At 41.4% G+C, this 26,991-nt stretch overlaps 1 protein-coding gene across 1 annotated transcript in view; it reads left to right on the forward strand.

The window, feature by feature from the left end:
- The first annotated feature begins 1,512 nt into the window (after positions 1–1,512).
- LOC122673216 (T-cell activation Rho GTPase-activating protein-like) overlaps positions 1,513–26,991 on the forward strand; it is a 29,818-nt gene continuing 4,339 nt past the window's right edge. The window contains exons 1-9 of the mRNA XM_043870742.1: positions 1,513–1,525; positions 1,818–1,905; positions 2,425–2,611; positions 3,806–3,944; positions 9,365–9,534; positions 11,327–11,488; positions 14,852–14,961; positions 15,481–15,667; positions 16,860–16,998. Coding sequence (XP_043726677.1) covers positions 1,513–1,525; positions 1,818–1,905; positions 2,425–2,611; positions 3,806–3,944; positions 9,365–9,534; positions 11,327–11,488; positions 14,852–14,961; positions 15,481–15,667; positions 16,860–16,998 — 1,195 coding nt within the window. The remainder of the gene's footprint in view (positions 1,526–1,817; positions 1,906–2,424; positions 2,612–3,805; positions 3,945–9,364; positions 9,535–11,326; positions 11,489–14,851; positions 14,962–15,480; positions 15,668–16,859; positions 16,999–26,991) is intronic.

The following is a 26,991-nucleotide window of genomic DNA, read 5'->3' on the forward strand; positions in this document are numbered from 1 at the left end:
GCAAGATTTACTAGGCTCTTGCCTATTTCCATGCTCTAAGCACAGACTAGTAAGAGGGTGGCTACTTATGGGTACAGGTCTTACACAATCCCAAAGTGTTCTTTTCCTAAAGTTGATTGATCTTGGTGGGGAATCAGACTTTGCAACCTCAGCCTTGATAATACCATATGTCAGAGCCACCACAGAGTTGGTCTAAATCAGAAATGAATATATAGACAGAACCACATTGAGTTTTCCACTAAACTGTCTATAAACAGAGATCCAATAGCAAATACCCACAGCATATTCTGCATGAGTCATGTCCTGGCTTAACCATACTCAGTCTCACCAATCGATTCTACAGCACAGGGTCCAGGAGAGAGAAGAGACACACTCTCCAAGTGCATGTAGTTTGGTACACAAGGCAAAGGCCTGCTGCACACTCCCAGACTCCCAGAAGCCAAAGCCAGCTGAGGTGGTCGAATGGCGTCACCAACTCGACGGACATGAATTTGAGCAAGACCCAGGTGTTGGTGATGGACAGGAAAGCCTGGTGTGCTGCAGTCCATGGGGTCCCAAAGAGTAGGACACGACTGAACGACTGAACGGAAGTGGAGTGCTTCCTCCTTCCAGATGTACTGTGGGCACTCCATAAAAAGCATAGTGAAAACCTAATGACCATGATTGGGTACTGTATACCAATTACAAGAAAAAGTATGAGAGGACTGCGACTTTGTACATTATCTTTGTACTCTGTCCTCAGTACTCAAAAGAGTGCCTGGCACAAACAGCAGCTCAATAAGTACTGAAACAAGTGAACACTGACTGCATTATAATCACGACAGTTGCCCAGAAACATTGCCTGAACAAGATACTATTAAGAGAAGTCAGGCTCTATATTAAGACCAGTGGAAGCAAGTTGTGCCTTTGAAACTGGCAAGGCAATACAATCATTTCCCCTCAGTCTTGCACAACAGTTTACAACTTCATCTATTTTAATAGGCCCCATTCTATGATACTAAGACTTGTTCATCAGTGATGAACTTTCCAGGCCTCCACCTAGGAAGCTTACATTTGCATTTTCTATCCCACAGGTGTGAAGTTGCAATGTATCTAAATTCTCAGTTTCCTCTTTGGGGAGGATATATTCCATTCAGAGAGTTGTAAGGGTAACATGTTGTTTACCCTTTGGGGCTTTTGATTTATTTCTAACACCTGCTGCTTAAAAGTCTGTAGGACTGAACTTTTATATGGTTTAAAAAAAAAAAAGAAGGAAAAAGACTGAAGCTATTATCAGACTAGCTTTTTCCCAAAGAGCACATATACCTCAAGTCTTCTCTTAATATGTGTATAAGAGCATGTAGGGGTGTACTTTTGTTTGTTTTATTTCAGAACTTCTCTTTCTTGAATTCAGAGCAAGCACTGTGTCTTAAGTAAACAAACAAAATGGGTATGTGCATTTCTTTTCAAGAAACTAACAGGATTTAGGATGAGTTATCACCAGACCTTGCCAGTTTGTACGAATGTGCTAACATGAACACAAAGAGTAAGTTCCAGGTGATAGAAGGAGCTTTAGCTTCATTCTCACTACAGCCCAAACTCTACTTTTATGCGTCTAATTTTAGTTGGGGAAAATCCAACCAGTACTTCTGGATGTGCAAGGCTGTGGAGAATCACAGCCAAGCTCTGTGTGAATCAGTCTGCGTGGCTATGAAGGAACCACGGACTGAACTGAATTTGTCAACTAAATATTTTCTTTGCAACTTCTCCATTGAATTTACCATAAGACTAATATACATTTTTTGATCTATCTAAGGATTTTCTTCGAAATATTCCAGGAAGCATATTTTCAGCCACTCTCTATGATAAATGGCTTGATGTTATTGATCAAGGGAATGAGGAGGAGAAAATAACTGCGACCCAGAGGTAATGATGCAATTTTCTCAACTCTGAGAAAATACAACCAACATACTCTTAGGAAAATATCAGCTTATAGTTTACAGCTGTGTCCACTAAAATAATGACCAGTATCAAACGGTTTCACTTGATCATACCCCTGGAAGCCAGTTTGAAAAGAGATGTACGCCTTATTGGTGACATTGTAATTGGTGTTTTTCTGCTAATCTTATTAATACGGAATGCTTGACCATTTTACACCTTCTGAATACACGAAATCGTTGGAGATGAAATCCATTGGTCTAAAAAGAGATGATAAAGAACCAATCTGCCAGCGGTATGATCTTAAATACAAACACATAACTAACCAGAGCAGTTCTTACCTGGCTCAGGAATTAAATTTGGTGAAACATTTTTGTGTGCATTCATGCCTGGAACTGTGAGAATGGACTGTGGACATGGTATAAAAAGAAGTACTGTGTTCTCTGTATTTCCACTTACTGAGCAAAATGACTCGCTTTATTGATAAGTGCCTTTTTCTGTCATTAGGCTTCTAGACCAGCTGCCAAGAGCCAATGTAGTTTTTCTGCGATACCTTTTTGGAGTGTTACACAACATTGAGCAACATTCCTCATCCAATCAGATGACAGCTTATAATTTATCAGTGTGTATAACCCCAAGCATTCTTGGTCTGCTTAATTCTGGCAGCACAGCATTCGAAAACTTCACCAAGAAGGTAATGAGAGCTCTCATTTTTATGCCTTGCAGGGCAGAGTCCCCATTTTGAACCTGAAGTCTGTGGTATTAACTCTGGTGAACCAGTTTAAAGTGCACATTTTAATTACACTGCCTTGGACTGGCAGAGGCCTGCTCTGGTTGGGCATGGGAAGGTGTGTTGCAACTGAGAACAGTCGAGTCACTTCTCCTTTGCCATCCAAGAGATTAAACAATAGAGAGATAAGAGTAGGATGGTGTGATAGAGAAGAACCTGGCTTTGGAGTCTGAGAACCAAGATTCAACTCTCAGCCTAATCATTGAGGGGTGTACAAACCTCCAAACTATGATTTCACCATTACACAATGATGACAACACTCAATACATCTGGTCAGTCTCGGCACATCTTAGGCGGCCTGGGCAATATGAGCACCCAAGGTTCCACACATACCGGCCTCACTCTGCCAGTTCTGGCTCATTCAGGAAAATACTTGGCTCCTATTGTGTCTCTGCTAGAGGATGAGGAGGCTAGTAAAATATTTCAGAACATCCTGACAGAGCCACAACATGCCTAAGAAGATCACAGCTCTTTTCCAAGCTCCCCTGGACAGCAAGTGTGAGGCAAGGCAATGCAGTTAGACAGACAGACATGTTTTCTCTCCAGATGCTTTCTTCCGTCACAAACCCTGCCACCCCACACAGAAACCTCTGCTACCCACGTTTCAGATAGTTCTTCACTGAAGTGAATTTCAAAATTTGTGTTGCATTTGATGCTTTATCAAGTTTAATGAGATGCTATATATAAATTCTATCTCAAGAAAACTAGAAAAAAGTTCAATAAAAATAAACAAAACTTAATAAGAAAATATACATTTTTGTCCCAAACATCCTATGTAGGCTACTTAAAAATCATCCTAGTGTTAAGCATGTAGCAATCATTACAAAATTTTAGCTATCAGACTAGGCCACATATTATAACTTTAGTCCAACGACGAAAAGAATTTTAAAATTTGTGCCCAAAGTACTCTTGAAAGGATTAGTTATTTCTTAGAAAAAGCTGATGCATATATAATATATATATATATTTTTTAAATCAAGTGAATTTTTCTGACTTCTTTTGCATTTTTTGTGAGAGCCAAGATTCATGTCTGAAATGTGATTTACTATTAGGCCATATGTACAGTAATACCCCATTTTTTGCCCCTCTGTGTTACAGATTTCTTTCATACAATTTCTCATTGAAAACTGTCTCAAGATATTTGGAGAAGATATCACGTCTCTCTTTGGACCGAAGTCAGTGAGTTGTGATAACAGTGATATCACTGACGTCACTGATAACAGTGAGAAGGTTGCAGGTACGTGAATAATGTAACTGGCTTTGATGCAAAAGACAGCAAGGCTGCCAGGGTCAATGGGAGATCTTGGAGTCCAAAGCACATTCTAAGGGCAGTAATTTCCATCCGCTCCAAGACATGGGAAGTTTCCCGCTTGTGAGATCAAAGGAAGGATAAGACTGTTCTGATTTCAAGAAGCTGCTAATACAGCTTTAGAAGACATCATGGTTCGGTTCAGTTCAGTTGCTCAGTCGTGTCTGACTCTTGATGATCCCAAGGACTGTAGTGACCCCAACTCCTTGGGGTCAAGGGCTGCAGCGTGTCAGGCCTCCCTGTCCATCACCAACTCCCGGAGCTTACTTAAACTCATGTCCATCGAATCAGTGATGCCATCCAACCATCTCACCCTGTCTGGTCCCCTTCTGCTCCTGCCTTCAATCTTTCCCAGCATCAGGGATTTTTCCAATGAGCTAGTTCTTTGCATCAGGTGGCCAAAGTATTGGAGTTTCGGCTTCAGCATCAGTCCTTCCAATGAACACCCAGGACTGATCTCCTTTAGTATGGACTGGTTGGATCTCCTTGCAGTCCAAGGGACTCTCAAGAGTCTTCTCCAACACCACAGTCGAAAAGCATCAATTTTTCAGCACTCAGCTTTCTTCACAGTACAACTCTCACATCCATACATGACCACTGGAAAACCATAGCCTTGACCAGACGGACCTTTGTTGGCAAGGTAATGTCTCTGCTTTTTAATGTGCTATCTAGGTTGGTCATAACTTTCCTTCCAAGGAGTAAGCGTCTTTTAATTTCATGGCTGCAATCACCATCCGCAGTGATTTTGGAGCCCCAAAAAATAAAGTCTGACACTGTTTCCACTGTCTCCCCACCTATTTCCCATGAGGTGATGGGACCAGATGCCATGATCTTAGTTTTCTGAATATTGAGCTTTAAGCCAACTTTTTCACTCTCCTCTTTCACTTTCATCAAGAGGCTTTTTAGTTCCTCCTCACCCTCTGCCATAAGGGTGGTGTCATCTGCATATCTGAGGTTATTGATATTTCTCCTGGCAATCTTGATTCCAGCTTGTGCTTCTTCCAGCCCAGCGTTTCTCATGATGTACTCTGCATATAAGTTAAATAAGCAGGGTGACAATGTACAGCCTTGACGTACTCCTTTTCCTATTTGGAACCAGTCTGTTGTTCCGTGTCTAGTTCTAACTGTTGCTTCCTGACCTGCATACAGGTTTCTCAAGAGGCAGGTCATGTGGTCTGGTATTCCCATCTCCTTCAGAATTTTCCACAGTTTGTTGTGATCCACACGCTCGAAGGCTTTGGCGTAGTCCATAAAGCAGAAGTAGATGTTTTTCTGGAACTCTCTTGCTTTTTCGATGATCCAGTGGATACTGGCAATTTGATCTCTGGTTCCTCTGCCTTTTCAAAACCAGCTTGGATATCTGGAAGTTCTCAGCTCACATATTGCTGAAGCCTGGCTTGGAGAATTTTGAGCATTACTTTACTAGCATGTGAGATGAGTGCAATTGTGCGGTAGTTTGAGCCTTCTTTGGGATTGCCTTTCTTAGGGATTGGAATGAAAACTGACCTTTTCCAGTCCTGTGGCCCCTGCTGAGTTTTCCAAATTTGTTGACATATTGAGTGCAGCACTTTCACAGCATCATCTTTCAGGATTTGAAATAGCTCAACTGGAATTCCATCACATCCACTAGCTCGGTTCGAAGTGATGCTTTCTAAGGCCCACTTGACTTCACATTCCAGGATGTCTGGCTCTACGTGAGTGATCACACCATTGTGATTATCTGGGTCATGAAGGTCTTCTTTGTACAGTTCTTCTGTGTATTCTTGCCACGTCTTCTTGATATCTTCTGCTTCTGTTAGGTCCATACAATTTCTGTCCTTTCTTGAACCCATCTTTGCATGTAATGTTCCCCTGGTCTCTCTAATTTTCTTGAAGAGATGTCTAGTCTTTCCCATTCTGTGGTTTTCCTCTATTTCTTTGCAGTGATCGCTGAGGAAGGCTTTCTTCTCTCTCCTGGCTATTCTTTGGAACTCTGCATTCAAATGGGAATATCTTTCCTTTTCTCCTTTGCTTTTCGCTTCTCTTCTTTTCACAGCTATTTGTCAGGCCTCCTCAGACAACCATTTTGCCTTTTTGCATTTCTTTTCCATGGGGATGCTCTTGATCCCTGTCTCCTGTACAATGTCACGAACCTCCGTTCATAGTTCATCAGGCTCTCTGTCTATCAGATTTATTCCCTTAAATCTATTTCTCACTTCCACTCTATAGTCATCAGGGATTTGATTTAGGTCATACCTGAATGGTCTAGTGGTCTTCCCTGCTTTCTTCAGTTGAAGTCTGCATTTGGCAATAAGGAGTTCATGATCGGAGCCACAGTCAGCTCCTGGTCTTGTTTTTGCTGACTGTATAGAGCTTCTCCATCTTTGCCTGCAAAGAATATAATCAATCTGATTTCGGTGTTGACCATCTGGTGATGTCCATGTGTATGTGGTGATGTCTGGCAAAGTCTTTGGTTAGGGCTTTTCTCGGGACAGTTCTCTTTCTCTCTCTCTGGCTATCCCACAGTCCGGGTTGCTATCTCACATTAGCTCCCTCAGATTGCCCTCGGGGCATTCAGGCCCGGTCCTTACTCTAAGCAATGCAGCCCATGCCTCCCGGTTCAGCCCCCACTTGCTGGTGGTGGATGCCAGCGTCTGGGCAACTTTTCTGCTAGAAGCTGCCATTGGGCACATAATCTGTGGGTTTTATTTATTTATATATTTATTTTTCCTCCCGGTTACGTTGTCCTCTGAGATTCCAAAACTCCCCACAGACCCGCTATGAGAGTGTTTCCTGGTGTTTGGAAACTTCTGCTCTTTTAAGACTCCCTTCCCAGGACGGATCTCTGTCCCTGCCTCTTTTGTCTCCCTTTTTATCTTTTATATTTTGTCCTACCTCCTCTCAAAAACAATGGGCTGCCTTTCTGGGTGCCTGATGTCCTCTGCCAGCATTCAGAAGTTGTTTCGTGGAATTTGCTCAGCGTTCAAATGTTCTTCGGATGAATTTGTGAGGGACAAAGTGGTCTCCCCGTCCTATTCCTCTGCAATCGTAGGACCACCCCTGAGACTTGAACTCTCGAGTCTATCTCCACAGCAAGCTCACTTTCCATTCTGCTTCAGAGCCAGGCTGCGAATGGAACTGGACTAAATATTTATGTGTTTGTTGTTTTTGTTTAAATCTTTCCTCTCATTATCCCTGCTACCCTGCTACCATTCCAATATTGTCCCATTGATATTTCTTTCTCTGAATAGAATGTCTCACTAATTTAAGAAGTATTGGGGCCAGAAGAGAATTTCTACTTAAAGTATTTTTATTCTCATAATTGTTATTCTATACCCACAAAGTTTCAACATTTCACTTTTTAACATTCAAACCCTAATTTGAACATGAGGAAACACTAACCTAAATCTTGTCAGGATTGTTTAAGAAAGATGAGGTTATAAAGTTAACCTGTTTAACAGTCCCTGGCAACCCACTCCAGGATAGACTACAGTCCACAGCGTTGCAAGAGTTGGATACGACTGAACAACTGAGCCCCATACTTTTCGTGGCTACAGTATGTACGTTTATTGGTCACAGAGCCAACAAGAACTCTAACACCAACCAATGAGGATTACGAAAGGGCCATCTAGGCCTGAAAATAAAAGTATAGGGCTTAATGTCTATTTTGCTTTCCATCTATGCTCATAGGGTAGCTGGACGTATAGCTTTGTAGCAACTGATGGAGCGTTCTTCCTGAGCATTCTTATTAAAGCTGAACAATGAATGAATACATTTGGAATCCATGAATACCTTTGGGTGGTTTTAGAAATAATATAATCAGGTTAAGAGCAGGGACACCAGGGTGCATAAAGCAACTCAACCCATATAAACATGTATCCTTTTAACATTTGTACATATTAATTAGGAGAATCTCTTCCTGAATTTAGGAATGCATTTGCTTTCTTCATCATCTCCTTTTAAAATGATCGCGGTATGATGTCAAGGCAGGAAGAGCCTAAGGCAAAGTGATGACATTCCTTCAGGAATGCACACCTTCTGGAGGCTGCAAAATCAAATGGAGAATGGAGGTGGGGTCTGCTTGTGGGGGAGCTGACTGATGTCTAGGCTGCCTTAGGCCCTTTGAAGGAGGGAAATTACCTTTATTAAGGCTGCTATGTGACATGTCTTGCACGGAGTAGTACATTATGTTATGTAGTCCAGCGAGGTGTAAGTAGCATCATTTATGTTAAGTTGGAGCAAACTGAAGCTCAAAGAGCTTCAGGTAACTTATCCCATTAGGAGGCAGAATGGGAGCCTTCTGGTTCTCTCACCCGGCACCACAAGTGGCTCACCCACTTGAATGGACATGGTGATGCACTCACTATGTCTCAGAAAAGCCAAGTGGATGGGCATTTTAAAACATGTGGTTACATTCTTCTGTTTATTTTTCTACAACTTGGCTCCTCTATTGACTTCTGTAGCTGGCTATTTAAGCAGGTTATTTAAGGAAATATTAAGCAGGTTTATTGAGCAAATATCAGGAAAACATTTATAGCTGGGCACGAGAAACTTTGAACTCAATTTTTCATTGCTGATCACTCTTTCTTGGAAAAGCCCTTCATTGCATTCCTTTGACAGGGGCTGTTGGTAGTTAAAATTCATCTTTGGGTTAGCTGAGGAAGGTGTTACAGAAAAATGGCCACCTGTAATCTTACCACATAGTCTGCGTTTAATGACTACTTCCCAAGGACCGTGAGGGCAGGAAGTCATCCTTGGAGCTGACTGAGGGGTGTGGCCTCCCAGAGAAGAGGTCCAGAGGCTGACTGAAACCCCGGGGTCAGGCAGGATGTCTCATGAAAGGCGATTCTCTTGATGAGAGAAAATTGGGCATGACTGGGTACTCAGAAAGCCAAACAGGAAATTGAACAGAGGGAGGAAACTTACTACAAAAGTAAATGATAACCAAATGCTGCTTGATTTGAATGTTAAATATGTTTGGCTTTTAAAATGAGATCTGATACCAGAATCCACTGATAATACTTAACTTTAGGAAACCTGTATAGCTACAGGTTAAGTGCCTCATGACACAGGGCAAAGGGAATAGACAGCACTGTCTGGGGAACACTGTCACAGGGAGAATCAACCCTGAGTCTGATCCCGCCTCTAGGTTTAACTACTGGTTTGCAGAATATGGGGAAGAAGAACATGTTAACACTACAAGGAGGCAATTAGTCTGTTTCAGAATGTGGGGAATTCTATATAACAAATGGTTCAGTTTCTCTCTTTGAGCCACTGCAATGAACATGCTGCTGACTCTAAGGGGTGGAAATCAGGCTAAATAAGCTAAACTACTACTAGTGAAAATCTCTCTCCTATATTCGATTCAGACAAGAAGACAGTTAGCAAGAGTTCTGTCAAAACCTGGGCCTTTTGGTGTAGCTCCAGGACTCGCGAGGACAACCAACACCCACCTCTACCACCCACAAAGCCAAAACAGCTCTTTGGAGCTCCTCTTGAGGATGTATGTGATAACGACAGCCTGCCCACCCCAATTCTGGTAGGTCTTATTTTGGTTTTCTGTAACCCTCCTGAGGAGGGGAGTTCTGAGAGATCAAGTGTTCTCTTCCAAATCTACCCCCAAATGAAGAAGTCTGGCTTTGTCTGATAAGTTTCATAATATTACTTCAAAGAATAAGGTCTGATTTAGGTACTGCAGAGTTACAAGGCAAATACCAGATGAAAAGGTACTCTCATCCATTCCACTGATTTCAACAAAGACCCACCTATACTGGCTCAGGCCAGTTAAAATGGACTCTGTAAGGTAAGGGAGTCAGAGAAGGCGAGGTTGGGAGAAAGCATGAGACCAGCACTTGACAGGAACAGATCACCTTTAACAAGGCGAGAAGGGGCAGCAGTCAGAGGAGTGAGCTGCTGCACCACCCCAAGAGAAGAGTGAGCATCTACAGGCCTGTATGTGGAAAGCGACTGTCCTAAGGGGGCCTGTTCGCCAAGGTTGTTCAGAGCAGTTCTCTCTCACACAGCTGGGGCAAGGAATTTCGGAGACCGGCCAGAGGCTGGGACCAGCTGGGAGCTGGGCGTAATCAACCTAATGTCCATGTTTTTCTTCGGGTGACAGTGTTCTTTATTTTGCATAGAATGGTGGGGAGGACCTGGAGGGGAGTTTTAACTCCAGGCTATTTTGAGCTGTGTAACTTTCCTTCAGACTCTGTGTGTAAGAATCTCTGAGGGTCCACTTCATCCTCAAATGGTCTCCTGGTCTCCTCCCTTGAAGTCGACACTCGTCTCAAGTCTCCTTCAGCTGAGTCTACTCCGCCTTATGACTCAAAATGTCTCACACGGATTTGATTTGTAACTCAAGTGTTTAAGCATAAAGTACTCATCCTCTGGCAAAAAATGAATCATTTGAGCCTGACAGAATGTGTCAAAAGAAAGTCACAGAGTTTGGACTGTGCTTTATCAAATTAGTGTATTGAACTGTAAGCATTAACACTTGTTCACTGTCCACTATCTCTCCAAGCACTACACTAGATGCAGGGAATTTTATGGTAGATATGAAGAAATTTGTCATCCAAGTTATGTGCTAGCACTACCCCAGACCTGTGTCTTTCACAGAAAATTTAGGGGGCAGCTATGATTATCATCACCCCCACTTCATAAATGAAAAACAAAAGAGCCTCACCCAAGTATGTGCTATGCCTAAAGTCTCACAGTGGATAAGTAGCAGAACAGATTCCACATTCCTTGAAAAACCTGGCTCCAATATCTGTTATCTCTCTACTCTGCAGACAGCAGAGGATATTAAAATACAGAAAAAGGAACTAGAAAGGCTGATGAGAAAGAAATGTGGTCGGAGAAGGAGGAGAGGCATATTGAGCCTGATTTTGAGGGGAGGGAATACAGGAAATAGGAATGAATGGGGTGGACAGTCCCTGAAAGGGGAATACACAAATGGAGCATGAATATGGCAAAAAGATTTCCACACTTAGGGAAGACCATCTATAACAGGGAATAATGAGAAAGGAGCGGTGAAGGAGGAGAGGGTGAATCTACAAAGGCCTCAAAGCAGAGACGTTTAACACGGTAAATTCACTAAAACGGAAAGTCTGATTACACAAGTGTTTAAAATGTTTCAGGGTATGAATGCCAAATCGATTGTTGGGTAGAAAATATATTTAGAGACACTGAAGAAAAAATTTCAAATTGACTTCGGTCCAGTTCTAGCACTGTACCCTCATACACCACAGCTCTGTCGAAAGAGGAGCAAGCTTGTGCTCTGGGCTTGTAGATATGAAACGTCCCATACTTTTCTTTTCTTTCCTTCCCTATAGAATATGCTTTCCTACATCAATAAAAAAGGGCTGTTTACAGAAGGCATCTTCAGAAAATCTGGCAAAATACAATCATGCAGAGCCCTAAAGAAGAAACTAAATTCCGGGGACAAAGTGAACATGGATGATGAATCCATTCTTGTGGTAGCATCCACCTTAAAGGTAAGGAAAGTTTGAGCCTTATCCACACACAGAGGAAATCTGAAGCTGTATGACTGGTCCTTCTTTATGACTGCCCAAGAAACATAAGAGGCGTAAGAGAGGAAGGATTTGAAAAAGTGAAAAACACTTCACAAAGCCAAAATTGAAGGAAGGTACCCCAAAGATGATAAGCCCCACATATTAGATATTTTCCTTTTTCATTGCACATCTTGACTCCTGAACACTCCATGCAAAAGAATAATAATAAATTTCGAAATACACACTTACACATAGAGTGTTTACCAAAACAAGCTTCCTGCTTTTGATGACTTCCTCATCATCTTTTAACGAAGGCAGCATTTCCAAAATAAAATTTACATTAAGCTTTTGGAAATACTTAACAGAAGTAACTTCCCAAGGGGCTCAGACAGTAAAGAATCCGCCTGCAATGTGGGAGACCTGGGTTCGATTCCTGGGTTGGAAGGATCCCTGGAAAAGGGACTGGCATACCGACTCCAGTAGTCTTGCCTGGAGAATCCCATGGACGGAGGAGTCCGGCAGGCTATAGTCCATGGGGTGGCACAGAGTCAGACACGGCTGAAGCAACTCAGCATGGATGCAAGACAGATGGTTACTTACTGTGGTAAACTCCTGTGTGTGTGTGTGTGTGTGTGTGTGTGTGTGTGTGTTAGTCGCCTAGTCGCGTCTGACTCTCTGTGATCCCATGGACTGTAGCCCACCAGGCCCCTTGGTCCATGGGATTCTCCAGGCAAGAATACTAGAGTGGGCTGCCATGCCCTTCTCCAGGAGATCTTCCTGATTCAGGGATCGAACCTGCATCCCTTGCATCTCCTGCATTGGCAGGCAGGTTCTTTATCACTAGCACCACCTGGGAAGCCCATTTGTCTTCCAGTGAATCAAAAAACGCTTAGTGAGGCCACCAAATCCTCTGATCATTTCACCATCCTTCCTTCCCCTGTCTCTCAATGCCTTTTACTTTAAAATTAGTGTAGGGATGACTCCACCATTTGTTCCTCCTTTGATCTCTCTTACCATCTTCAACACCCTTTGTTAATATTTGTATGTTTAACCCACCACCCAAGGTTACAGTTACATGGTAACCAGTTTTTATTACATGCCTCATCTTATAAATCTTATTTTTAAAGTGAGTGCAACAGTCAAAATCAGTTTGGAATTTTGAAAATTCAATAGATTCATACAAAAAATAGACTGAGTTTGAAATGATACAGCTAAATCACAAGTGTATAGTTAAATTTATACCAGGGTAATAATAGAACAGTAAAAAAATTTAATCAATTCATCTTGATACTTGTTAGCAGCTATGAACAAAGATATATTGATGTAGTAATAACTACAGACAGGTTATTAAAATTACCTTAGAAACTAAACATATGGTCTTTCCTTGTCCCCTATTAATGTTCGATTGTATGATAACAGCAACAGTGCAGATACCACTTAGAGCCGACCCCTACTGCACGTGCACCATAATAACACACACTAGGTGTGCAAACAGCAAGTAGAGCGCTACCCTCTGTAAGGTGCACCCTGGGGACTGATTTGAGTTCTGAGCAAGATTTACTAGGCTCTTGCCTATTTCCATGCTCTAAGCACAGACTAGTAAGAGGGTGGCTACTTATGGGTACAGGTCTTACACAATCCCAAAGTGTTCTTTTCCTAAAGTTGATTGATCTTGGTGGGGAATCAGACTTTGCAACCTCAGCCTTGATAATACCATATGTCAGAGCCACCACAGAGTTGGTCTAAATCAGAAATGAATATATAGACAGAACCACATTGAGTTTTCCACTAAACTGTCTATAAACAGAGATCCAATAGCAAATACCCACAGCATATTCTGCATGAGTCATGTCCTGGCTTAACCATACTCAGTCTCACCAATCGATTCTACAGCACAGGGTCCAGGAGAGAGAAGAGACACACTCTCCAAGTGCATGTAGTTTGGTACACAAGGCAAAGGCCTGCTGCACACTCCCAGACTCCCAGAAGCCAAAGCCAGCTGAGGTGGTCGAATGGCGTCACCAACTCGACGGACATGAATTTGAGCAAGACCCAGGTGTTGGTGATGGACAGGAAAGCCTGGTGTGCTGCAGTCCATGGGGTCCCAAAGAGTAGGACACGACTGAACGACTGAACGGAAGTGGAGTGCTTCCTCCTTCCAAATGTACTGTGGGCACTCCATAAAAAGCATAGTGAAAACCTAATGACCATGATTGGGTACTGTATACCAATTACAAGAAAAAGTATGAGAGGACTGCGACTTTGTACATTATCTTTGTACTCTGTCCTCAGTACTCAAAAGAGTGCCTGGCACAAACAGCAGCTCAATAAGTACTGAAACAAGTGAACACTGACTGCATTATAATCACGACAGTTGCCCAGAAACATTGCCTGAACAAGATACTATTAAGAGAAGTCAGGCTCTATATTAAGACCAGTGGAAGCAAGTTGTGCCTTTGAAACTGGCAAGGCAATACAATCATTTCCCCTCAGTCTTGCACAACAGTTTACAACTTCATCTATTTTAATAGGCCCCATTCTATGATACTAAGACTTGTTCATCAGTGATGAACTTTCCAGGCCTCCACTTAGGAAGCTTACATTTGCATTTTCTATCCCACAGGTGTGAACTTGCAATGTATCTAAATTCTCAGTTTCCTCTTTGGGGAGGATATATTCCATTCAGAGAGTTGTAAGGGTAACATGTTGTTTACCCTTTGGGGCTTTTGATTTATTTCTAACACCTGCTGCTTAAAAGTCTGTAGGACTGAACTTTTATATGGTTTAAAAAAAAAAAAGAAGGAAAAAGACTGAAGCTATTATCAGACTAGCTTTTTCCCAAAGAGCACATATACCTCAAGTCTTCTCTTAATATGTGTATAAGAGCATGTAGGGGTGTACTTTTGTTTGTTTTATTTCAGAACTTCTCTTTCTTGAATTCAGAGCAAGCACTGTGTCTTAAGTAAACAAACAAAATGGGTATGTGCATTTCTTTTCAAGAAACTAACAGGATTTAGGATGAGTTATCACCAGACCTTGCCAGTTTGTACGAATGTGCTAACATGAACACAAAGAGTAAGTTCCAGGTGATAGAAGGAGCTTTAGCTTCATTCTCACTACAGCCCAAACTCTACTTTTATGCGTCTAATTTTAGTTGGGGAAAATCCAACCAGTACTTCTGGATGTGCAAGGCTGTGGAGAATCACAGCCAAGCTCTGTGTGAATCAGTCTGCGTGGCTATGAAGGAACCACGGACTGAACTGAATTTGTCAACTAAATATTTTCTTTGCAACTTCTCCATTGAATTTACCATAAGACTAATATACATTTTTTGATCTATCTAAGGATTTTCTTCGAAATATTCCAGGAAGCATATTTTCAGCCACTCTCTATGATAAATGGCTTGATGTTATTGATCAAGGGAATGAGGAGGAGAAAATAACTGCGACCCAGAGGTAATGATGCAATTTTCTCAACTCTGAGAAAATACAACCAACATACTCTTAGGAAAATATCAGCTTATAGTTTACAGCTGTGTCCACTAAAATAATGACCAGTATCAAACGGTTTCACTTGATCATACCCCTGGAAGCCAGTTTGAAAAGAGATGCACGCCTTATTGGTGACATTGTAATTGGTGTTTTTCTGCTAATCTTATTAATACGGAATGCTTGACCATTTTACACCTTCTGAATACACGAAATCGTTGGAGATGAAATCCATTGGTCTAAAAAGAGATGATAAAGAACCAATCTGCCAGCGGTATGATCTTAAATACAAACACATAACTAACCAGAGCAGTTCTTACCTGGCTCAGGAATTAAATTTGGTGAAACATTTTTGTGTGCATTCATGCCTGGAACTGTGAGAATGGACTGTGGACATGGTATAAAAAGAAGTACTGTGTTCTCTGTATTTCCACTTACTGAGCAAAATGACTCGCTTTATTGATAAGTGCCTTTTTCTGTCATTAGGCTTCTAGACCAGCTGCCAAGAGCCAATGTAGTTTTTCTGCGATACCTTTTTGGAGTGTTACACAACATTGAGCAACATTCCTCATCCAATCAGATGACAGCTTATAATTTATCAGTGTGTATAACCCCAAGCATTCTTGGTCTGCTTAATTCTGGCAGCACAGCATTCGAAAACTTCACCAAGAAGGTAATGAGAGCTCTCATTTTTACGCCTTGCAGGGCAGAGTCCCCATTTCGAACCTGAAGTCTGTGGTATTAACTCTGGTGAACCAGTTTAAAGTGCACATTTTAATTACACTGCCTTGGACTGGCAGAGGCCTGCTCTGGTTGGGCATGGGAAGGTGTGTTGCAACTGAGAACAGTCGAGTCACTTCTCCTTTGCCATCCAAGAGATTAAACAATAGAGAGATAAGAGTAGGATGGTGTGATAGAGAAGAACCTGGCTTTGGAGTCTGAGAACCAAGATTCAACTCTCAGCCTAATCACTGAGGGGTGTACAAACCTCCAAACTATGATTTCACCATTACACAATGATGACAACACCCAATACATCTGGTCAGTCTCGGCACATCTTAGGCGGCCTGGGCAATATGAGCACCCAAGGTTCCACACATACCGGCCTCACTCTGCCAGTTCTGGCTCATTCAGGAAAATACTTGGCTCCTATTGTGTCTCTGCTAGAGGATGAGGAGGCTAGTAAAATATTTCAGAACATCCTGACAGAGCCACAACATGCCTAAGAAGATCACAGCTCTTTTCCAAGCTCCCCTGGACAGCAAGTGTGAGGCAAGGCAATGCAGTTAGACAGACAGACATGTTTTCTCTCCAGATGCTTTCTTCCGTCACAAACCCTGCCACCCCACACAGAAACCTCTGCTACCCACGTTTCAGATAGTTCTTCACTGAAGTGAATTTCAAAATTTGTGTTGCATTTGATGCTTTATCAAGTTTAATGAGATGCTATATATAAATTCTATCTCAAGAAAACTAGAAAAAAGTTCAATAAAAATAAACAAAACTTAATAAGAAAATATACATTTTTGTCCCAAACATCCTATGTAGGCTACTTAAAAATCATCCTAGTGTTAAGCATGTAGCAATCATTACAAAATTTTAGCTATCAGACTAGGCCACATATTATAACTTTAGTCCACTGACGAAAAGAATTTTAAAATTTGTGCCCAAAGTACTCTTGAAAGGATTAGTTATTTCTTAGAAAAAGCTGATGCATATATAATATATATATATTTTTTAAATCAAGTGAATTTTTCTGACTTCTTTTGCATTTTTTGTGAGAGCCAAGATTCATGTCTGAAATGTGATTTACTATTAGGCCATATGTACAGTAATACCCCATTTTTTGCCCCTCTGTGTTACAGATTTCTTTCATACAATTTCTCATTGAAAACTGTCTCAAGATATTTGGAGAAGATATCACGTCTCTCTTTGGACCGAAGTCAGTGAGTTGTGATAACAGTGATATCACTGACGTCACTGATAACAGTGAGAAGGTTGCAGGTACGTGAATAATGTAACTGGCTTTGATGCAAAAGACAGCAAGGCTGCCAGGGTCAATGGGAGATCTTGGAGTCCAAAGCACATTCTAAGGGCAGTAATTTCCATCCGCTCCAAGACATGGGAAGTTTCCCGCTTGTGAGATCAAAGAAAGGATAAGACTGTTCTGATTTCAAGAAGCTGCTAATACAGCTTTAGAAGACATCATGGTTCGGTTCAGTTCAGTTGCTCAGTCGTGTCTGACTCTTGATGATCCCAAGGACTGTAGTGACCCCAACTCCTTGGGGTCAAGGGCTGCAGCGTGTCAGGCCTCCCTGTCCATCACCAACTCCCGGAGCTTACTTAAACTCATGTCCATCGAATCAGTGATGCCATCCAACCATCTCACCCTGTCTGGTCCCCTTCTGCTCCTGCCTTCAATCTTTCCCAGCATCAGGGATTTTTCCAATGAGCTAGTTCTTTGCATCAGGTGGCCAAAGTATTGGAGTTTCGGCTTCAGCATCAGTCCTTCCAATGAACACCCAGGACTGATCTCCTTTAGTATGGACTGGTTGGATCTCCTTGCAGTCCAAGGGACTCTCAAGAGTCTTCTCCAACACCACAGTCGAAAAGCATCAATTTTTCAGCACTCAGCTTTCTTCACAGTACAACTCTCACATCCATACATGACCACTGGAAAACCAAAGCCTTGACCAGACGGACCTTTGTTGGCAAGGTAATGTCTCTGCTTTTTAATGTGCTATCTAGGTTGGTCATAACTTTCCTTCCAAGGAGTAAGCGTCTTTTAATTTCATGGCTGCAATCACCATCCGCAGTGATTTTGGAGCCCCAAAAAATAAAGTATGACACTGTTTCCACTGTCTCCCCACCTATTTCCCATGAGGTGATGGGACCAGATGCCATGATCTTAGTTTTCTGAATGTTGAGCTTTAAGCCAACTTTTTCACTCTCCTCTTTCACTTTCATCAAGCGGCTTTTTAGTTCCTCTTCACCCTCTGCCATAAGGGTGGTGTCATCTGCATATCTGAGGTTATTGATATTTCTCCTGGCAATCTTGATTCCAGCTTGTGCTTCTTCCAGCCCAGCGTTTCTCATGATGTACTCTGCATATAAGTTAAATAAGCAGGGTGACAATGTACAGCCTTGACGTACTCCTTTTCCTATTTGGAACCAGTCAGTTGTTCCGTGTCTATTTCTAACTGTTGCTTCCTGACCTGCATACAGGTTTCTCAAGGGGCAGGTCAGGTGGTCTGGTATTCCCATCTCCTTCAGAATTTTCCACAGTTTATTCGAGCGTGATCCACACGCTCGAAGGCTTTGGCATAGTCAATAAAGCAGAAATAGATGTTTTTCTGGAACTCTCTTGCTTTTTCGATGATCCAGTGGATACTGGCAATTTGATCTCTGGTTCCTCTGCCTTTTCAAAACCAGCTTGGATATCTGGAAGTTCTCAGCTCACATATTGCTGAAGCCTGGCTTGGAGAATTTTGAGCATTACTTTACTAGCATGTGAGATGAGTGCAATTGTGCGGTAGTTTGAGCCTTCTTTGGGATTGCCTTTCTTAGGGATTGGAATGAAAACTGACCTTTTCCAGTCCTGTGGCCCCTGCTGAGTTTTCCAAATTTGTTGACATATTGAGTGCAGCACTTTCACAGCATCATCTTTCAGGATTTGAAATAGCTCAACTGGAATTCCATCACATCCACTAGCTCGGTTCGAAGTGATGCTTTCTAAGGCCCACTTGACTTCACATTCCAGGATGTCTGGCTCTACGTGAGTGATCACACCATTGTGATTATCTGGGTCATGAAGACCTTCTTTGTACAGTTCTTCTGTGTATTCTTGCCACCTCTTCTTAATATCTTCTGCTTCTGTTAGGTCCATACCATTTCTGTCCTTTCTTGAACCCATCTTTGCATGTAATGTTCCCCTGGTATCTCTACTTTTCTTGAAGAGATCTCTAGTCTTTCCCATTCTGTGGTTTTCCTCTATTTCTTTGCAGTGATCGCTGAGGAAGGCTTTCTTCTCTCTCCTGGCTATTCTTTGGACCTCTGCATTCAAATGGGAATATCTTTCCTTTTCTCCTTTGCTTTTCGCTTCTGTTCTTTTCACAGCTATTTGTCAGGCCTCCTCAGACAACCATTTTGCCTTTTTGCATTTCTTTTCCACGGGGATGCTCTTGATCCCTGTTTCCTGTACAATGTCACGAACCTCCGTTCATAGTTCATCAGGCTCTATGTCTATCAGATTTAGTCCCTTAAATCTATTTCTCACTTCCACTCTATAGTCATCAGGGATTTGATTTAGGTCATACCTGAATGGTCTAGTGGTCTTCCCTGCTTTCTTCAGTTGAAGTCTGCATTTGGCAATAAGGAGTTCATAATCTGAGCCACAGTCAGCTCCTGGTCTTGTTTTTGCTGACTGTATAGAGCTTCTCCATCTTTGCCTGCAAAGAATATAATCAATCTGATTTCGGTGTTGACCATCTGGTGATGTCCATGTGTATATGGTGATGTATGGCAATGTCTTAGGTTAGGGCTTTTCTCGGGACAGTTCTCTTTCTCTCTCTCTAGCTATCCCACAGTCCAGGTTGCTATCTCACATTAGCTCCCTCAGATTGCCCTCGGGGCATTCAGGCCCGGTCCTTACTCTAAGCAATGCAGCCCTTGCCTCCCGGTTCACCCTCACTTGCTGGTGGTGGATGCCAGCGTCTGGGCTACTTTTCTGCTGGGAGTTGCCGTTGGGCACATAATCTGTGGGTTTTATTTATTTATATATTTATTTTTCCTCCCGGTTATGTTGTCCTCTGAGATTCCAAAACTCCCCACAGACCCGCTATGGGAGTGTTTCCTGGTGTTTGGAAACTTCTCCTCTTTTAAGACTCCCTTCCCAGGACGGATCTCTGTCCCTGCCTCTTTTGTCTCCCTTTTTATCTTTTATATTTTGTCCCACCTCCTCTCAAAAACAATGGGCTGCCTTTCTGGGTGCCTGATGTCCTCTGCCAGCATTCAGAAGTTGTTTCGTGGAATTTGCTCAGCGTTCAAATGTTCTTCGGATGAATTTGTGAGGGACAAAGTGGTCTCCCCGTCCTATTCCTCTGCAATCGTAGGACCACCCCTGAGACTTGAACTCTCGAGTCTATCTCCACAGCAAGCTCACTTTCCATTCTGCTTCAGAGCCAGGCTGCGAATGGAACGGGACTAAATATTCATGTGTTTGTTTTTTTTGTTTAAATCGTTCCCCTTATTATCCCTGCTACCCTGCTACCATTCCAATATTGTCCCATTGATAGTTCTTTCTCTGAATAGAATGTCTCACTAATTTAAGAAGTATTGGGGCCAGAAGAGAAGTTCTACTTAAAGTATTTTTATTCTCATAATTGTTACTCTATACCCACAAAGTTTCAACATTTCACTTTTTAACATTCAAACCTAATTTGAACATGAGGAAACACTAACCTAAATCTTGTCAGGATTGTTTAAGAAAGATGAGGTTATAAAGTTAACCTGTTTACCAGTCCCTGGCAACCCACTCCAGTATTATTATCCGGGAAATCCCATAGACAGGAGCCTGATAGACGCCAGTCCACAGCGTTGCAAGAGTTGGACGCGACTGAACAACTGAGCACCATACTTTTCGTGGCTACAGTATGTACGTTTATTGGTCACAGAGCCAACAAGAACTCTAACATCAACCAATGAGGATTACGAAAGGGCCATCTAGGCCTGAAAATAAAAGTATAGGGCTTAATGTCTATTTTGCTTTCCATCTATGCTCATAGGGTAGCTGGACGTATAGCTTTGTAGCAACTGATGGAGCGTTCTTCCTGAGCATTCTTATTAAAGCTGAACAATGAATGAATACATTTGGAATCCATGAATACCTTTGGGTAGTTTTAGAAATAAAATAATCAGGTTAAGAGCAGGGACACCAGGGTGCATAAAGCAACTCAACCCATATAAACATGTATCCTTTTAACATTTGTACATATAAATGAGGAGAATCTCTTCCTGAATTTAGGAATGCATTTGCTTCCTTCATCATCTCCTTTTAAAATGATGGCGGTATGATGTCAAGGCAAGAAGAGCCTAAGGCAAAGTGATGACATTCCTTCAGGAATGCACACCTTCTGGAGGCTGCAAAATCAAATGGAGAATGGGGGTGGGGTCTGCTTGTGGGGGAGCTGACTGATGTCTAGGCTGCCTTAGGCCCTTTGAAGAAGGGAAATTACCTTTATTAAGGCTGCTATGTGGCATGTCTTGCATGGAGTAGTACATTATGTTATGTAGTCCAGCGAGGTGTAAGTGTTGCAGGAAGGGGGACCCCTTCCAGGGCCCGAAACTGGGCTCTTGTCTAACACTCGGAAATGAATTGTCCGAGGACACACATGCTGACAAAGCAAGAGATTTTATTGGGAAAGGGCACCCGGGTGGAGAGCAGTAGGTAAGGGGACCCAGGAGAACTGCTCTGCCGCGTGGCTCGAAGTCTTGGGTTTTATGGTGATGGGATTAGTTTCCGGGTGGTCTTTGGCCAGTCATTCTAATTCACAGTCTTTCCTGGTGGCGCACGCATCGCTCAGCCAAGATGGATGCTAGCAAGAGGGATTCTGGGAAGTGGACGGACAGGTAGTGTCTCCTCTCGATCTTTCCCGAACTCTTCCGGCTGGTGGTGGCCTATTAGTTCCGTATTCCTTATCAGGATCTCCTGCCATAGAACAACTCATGCAAATGGTTACTGTGGTGCCTGGCCAGGGTGGGCGGTTTCAATCAGTGTGCTTCCCCTAACAACTCCCCCCTGAGAGACTTCATACTCAAGATGCTTCTTGGGAATTGGGGCGGAGGTCTCTTTCTTCTGTAACTTCTTCCTGCTGTGCCTGGGCGTAGGCCTGCCTAGCAGAGCAGAAGTCTCTCTCTACCTGACCTAAGTTGGGGTGTTTTATATCTGAAACCAGCTTTTACTTTTGTAATAACAGCAACTTAGTTTGAAACTGTCAGCTCCTCTCAGAGGTAAAATAGACAGGGGCCAAACAGGAGACCTAACTGGATGGTCATCACTGGTCCCCAGAAACAGGAGGCACTGCTGGGATGATTGGCTGGTGGTCAAGCAACAGAGCTGTGTTCTAAGAATCTTATGTTTAGTCTGAAGTTACCATCTTCCACCTGGGTGGGGGCTCTAGTTCTGTAGAAGAACTCAAAAGACATTGTTATGCTTTTTTTTTTTTTTGAGTAGGAACCAGGACCCGTCTCAAGGCTGTACCACCATTTGATTGTTTCCCCTCTGTTTCTGTATTTTTTTCCTTCTCTGATTGGCTGTTGTTTGAATCTACCCTTTGGAACTCAGGGAAGGTCAAGGAGGCTGAATAAAGCCTATATTTTACAGTACAGCAGATCTGTAGTCCACAGTTGCCACCCCGCAAAGTCCTGTTCAGTTTTATTTAGGGAACAGGGCAACTATGACTGTGATAACTTTTTGTCAAAATGGGGCATAGGACCGCCTCAGCTTGGAGAAGAGACACTGAATTGGTAGTATTCCTGAGTTCCAAGTCTTAGATCTGAGCCTTGTATGATTAAAATCTCAATCCCTTGGTCTGCCATTTTGTTGTAACATACCCAGTTAGTAGTAGCTGGAGAAGGGATAACTGGAGTTTTGATAGACAAAGTAAATCTCTTTCTTTTAGAAGAATAGGCCTGAAATCCAGTCTGGACCTGGCACTTCAGGGAGACTTGTAGCCAGGTGGCCAGTTGCCTAGTTTTATAAAAAGTAAGGTAGAAGTTACTAGCTTCCAGCAGACATTGTTTTGAGAATGGTGGCATCTAAGCCTGACACGACTCAGAAAACTCAAGTGTTTAACAATACAATGTCTAATCTGAAATTACACCCATAGTAACACCTGGTTATTTCCCAGGATGTCTGAACCATAGCTGAGTACTCTATTTTGACTTTTAATTGTAAAATTTTTTCTTTAATAGCCAAAGTAGATGGCACCATTAATGATGTCAGTGTTTCTCTAGGTATGAGAAGATGCAAGAATTGGGACTCATAAAATCTCTTGAAAAGATCTAACTATCTGAAGGCCTGTTCTGCCAGTTTTTTCCAGAGCACGGAACACCTCATTCTTGATCTTCACCCTGAACTCCTTTCAGGGCTGTTGAAAGTCAGCAGTTGCAGTGGCCATGATATAATCGCTGTAAATGTAGATGGCAAGTGTCAGTCTTCAGTTAGCAAAGCCCCTTTTTGCTCACAAACTTGACCACGACTTTGAGGGGGGCATTTCATGACCATTTTATCCCATGGTGCTGAGAATGTCCATTCTCAGGTTTGGCAAAGATTTTGTCGACCAGCCTCTCAATGTGCTGTTACTGGATTAGGCCATGAAACAGTATCTAAAATTCTCTGGACCACCTGTCTTACTAGCCTCTTGGTCCAGGAAAACATTCCCTCTTGTTGCTTTTTCTCATATCTAGAGTTACACTGTCATCATCATCGATTTCATAAGGAACTATATATTATTCTATCAGAGGCCTCAGTCACACATTTGGCACTGTAAGAAATAGCAATTCTGTAAAACAGGTGAAATACAAAGAACGTAGCCAGCAGTATTAGTAAAGTCACAAGTAAGACCTAAGAGCTTCTATTAGATGTAGCCCAGTATATCCCAGGTCATCTGACTTATTCTACTCTGTACAAATCTTTATCTTTCAGGGAAATTATTCATTGGCACCACCATCTATAAGGCACATAGCCCAGTTTTCTAGTGTTGCTAGACTGATTATCCTTAGTATGATTTAATTGTTTTTAACACAGAGGAGACTTTAAACCTAAATTACCATAGCTTAGTGTTATCTATATAAATCTATCTCATAATTGTGGGAGATTTCTTTTTCTTTTGCTAAAACCTTTTTTGTTGCTCTGATTGAGCTTGAGGAATAGGAAAAGGCTCAAATTTATAGCCAGAGTCAGAGTAGGTATTATTAATTGGCCCAGTGAGGGGATCCCTTCTGGTAGTATCATAGTAACCTGAATATGACTATAATTTTTCCAAGTAAATTTCCTCAGGGCCAACCAGTTAGAGTCTTGTAGTAGAGAAATTTACCAAGGTAACCCAGAGCTAGACACAGATAATGGGCCACAAACCCAACAATTGGATTGATTTTTAAAACTAGCATAGTGTCAGGCCTATGATAGAAAAGCATTTGATTTATATACAAAGGTCTAAGAAGTCAAGAGAACACTATAAAGGATCATACGAATCAGGTCCAGTATCTTGGACAAGCTGGCTACCTCTGATGTCATTGTCTTCTCATCCTGGTGTACTGTAGTTTTTCTTGTTTGAGCATCATTTTAAGGTGAGATCAGGTCAGCTGTCTTCTCTATAGACCAATCCAGTGTAGGGGCCTTTGGAAGTGGGAATTAATCTAAGAGTTAATTTCCCTTCAGTTTCATTGTGCATCAGCTAATTAAGAGTACCTGACAAAAAGTCTTTCCATCCAGGTTGGAGACAGTCTCTTAAATTACGTCTTTTTTCAGTCCTGGTTGCAGGTCATGAGGCATCTGATCTTCGTCCAAAGATAGATTACTGAGACAAGCTTCAGAAACAAACTTTCACATTAATATCACATAACAGAATTGATCATAGACTTTTTGTTTTGCTGAAACACTTATAGGATCTCAGACTGAACTTTTAATATAAAACAGGACTGGGAAACTCACACCAAAGGCTTATCACAGATTTTGCCTAACAAATCTAGGTGAACTCTTTTCTTTTAAGGTCTCAAAAATTCCTTGAGATTTTTGTACCTGTTAGTGAGGTAACCTTTTTAGATCATTTGATAAACTTACTGGAAACTTACGAGTTTTAAATTTCTGGAGGAGTCAGACAGAGAGAAAATATAATTGTTTTGTTTATAACATGTAATTTTACCAAATTATTTTTATAATTAGTTTAAGAGGAAGGTTTTTTCTATTCCCGGAAAACACACAATTTAAACCTGTAATTTCTCAGATAGAAACCATAAAAGTTATAAGCATATTCGCTGGTTCATTCAGTCCTTTGTTAACTTTTGTGAAGTCATCAGGTTTTTCATCAGAATACCAAGACATATCAAAATGTTAAGAACTCTATATACTTTCTAGGATATCTGTATTAGTAATTTTTCATACATTATAACATGAGCGGATTTATTACTCATTTGATAACCTTTTTCATGTAATTTAACCAACCAAATAAACAGCTTAATATCTCTCTTTGGGATGTTTCAGGGGCCCTCTGAAACACCCCAAAGTTAGCTAGATGTCAAAGAAACTTCAAAAGAATTCAATTCAGGAAGTTTTATCGAAAAGATCAATTAAAAGCTTTAGAACATTTGGTCAGATTCAGTCAATGTTGATGGGTGTATCATTTAGCTTGTTGATATGTCACAGTGGGTGCAAATACCAAGGCTCAAGGTCTAGTGAAAGTCAGCTCCGCCATCTTGGACCTAATTAGCTCTAACCAGTTTTCTTATGACCGTGTCATTTTTAACAAAATCTATTTATTTAACTAATTGTAATCTAATTTTAGAAAATCTTGATCATGCATAACTCTTTTTAGTATTTTTTTACTCTTTTTTTTACTGAAAGCACACTTCCTGCTTTCCTTTAGCAACCAAGAGCTAACTTTTATATTAGCATTTTATAGATTGGTGAGCATAAATACCAGTGATAATTTCTAAAACCCTTGCTTTTTAAAAACATTTTAGGATGGCATCAAACATTATTTATTTATAGTCTCAAATCTCTTTAGTTTTTCTGTAAAAAGAAATCAGTGTTTAGTAGTAAGTGTTTCAAAATCTTATTTCATTTGGAAATGACCTAATTATGTAATAGACTTTCAATTCTTAGTTTAGCATAACCCTTAGAAATTCAAGTTACGCCAATCTGGGGAGACTATTGTAGACAGATATTTTTAAAGAATAATTATTCTTAATAGAGTTTATATATAAACTCATACCTCATTTACATGTTTTAGACGTTTTTTCACTCGAGGTAATTTCTTTGTTGACAAACTTGTAATAGGTGTAATATTTAACTTATATTAAACCTAGGTACAATGAAAATATTCTACTTGATGTTAATTACTCTAAGACATGTCCATATTAGATAGGTCAACAAAAAACATTAATATCAGGTATTTAATACTGAATATTTCCCAGTTCACCCGAACCTGGAATTTATTGTTTAATTTAGAATTATTTGATTTGTAAGCGCTTACCTTTTTTAAAGCCAATTAAATAGAGCTCATTTACAAATTAGCCTAAAAATATTACCCAGAGACAAAAACATACCAAGACATATTTAGACAGACACACTGCAAGACCTAGCTTCATTTTCTAAGTTTGGTCATGAATTAGATATTACAATATAAAATTTACTAGTTTATAAAAAAAGCTGAAATAAATAACATTTTTAAAGGCTTTTTTCTTTTTTCGTTTCTCAGTCTCAGGAGTTAGAGATGGTCTAGATAAGTGTTCCTGAGAGCCCTGGTCTCAAGGCACAGGGAAAGAAAATCAAGCTCTAACAAAATGGTGGCAGGTCTAAATGGTAGCCAAACAAAGCAAAATGGCCATCACAAATCACAACACAGAACAGAGTTAAAACACACACATATAAACCAGGCAGTCCTCATCAGACACTCTCTTAAATACAAGAATACAGTCTCTCAGAAAACCTTTTATAGAGACACAAAACTTCAGATGTCTTCAAAGATTTCAAAAGGAGGAAAGGAAGCCAGGTTGAAAGAAGGGGGAGGAGGCGGGAAAGGGGGGCAAAAGGGGTGGCCTTACAGACGTCTCCTGCCACCTGCAGACACCCAGGCATTACGGGACTTTCCCCTGGGCTTCCAGAAAAGGGAGGACTGGAACTCGGCCCTACCAGAAACCAGACCAGAAAATTCGAGTTCTCTGCCAAGAGGAGGTGATCAGTCTCCAATCCTCAGCTCAAGCTGAGCCCCTTCGACC

The sequence above is a fragment of the Cervus elaphus genome, chromosome 17 (genome assembly GCF_910594005.1).
Source record: "Cervus elaphus chromosome 17, mCerEla1.1, whole genome shotgun sequence".
NCBI classification, from domain to species: domain Eukaryota; kingdom Metazoa; phylum Chordata; class Mammalia; order Artiodactyla; family Cervidae; genus Cervus; species Cervus elaphus.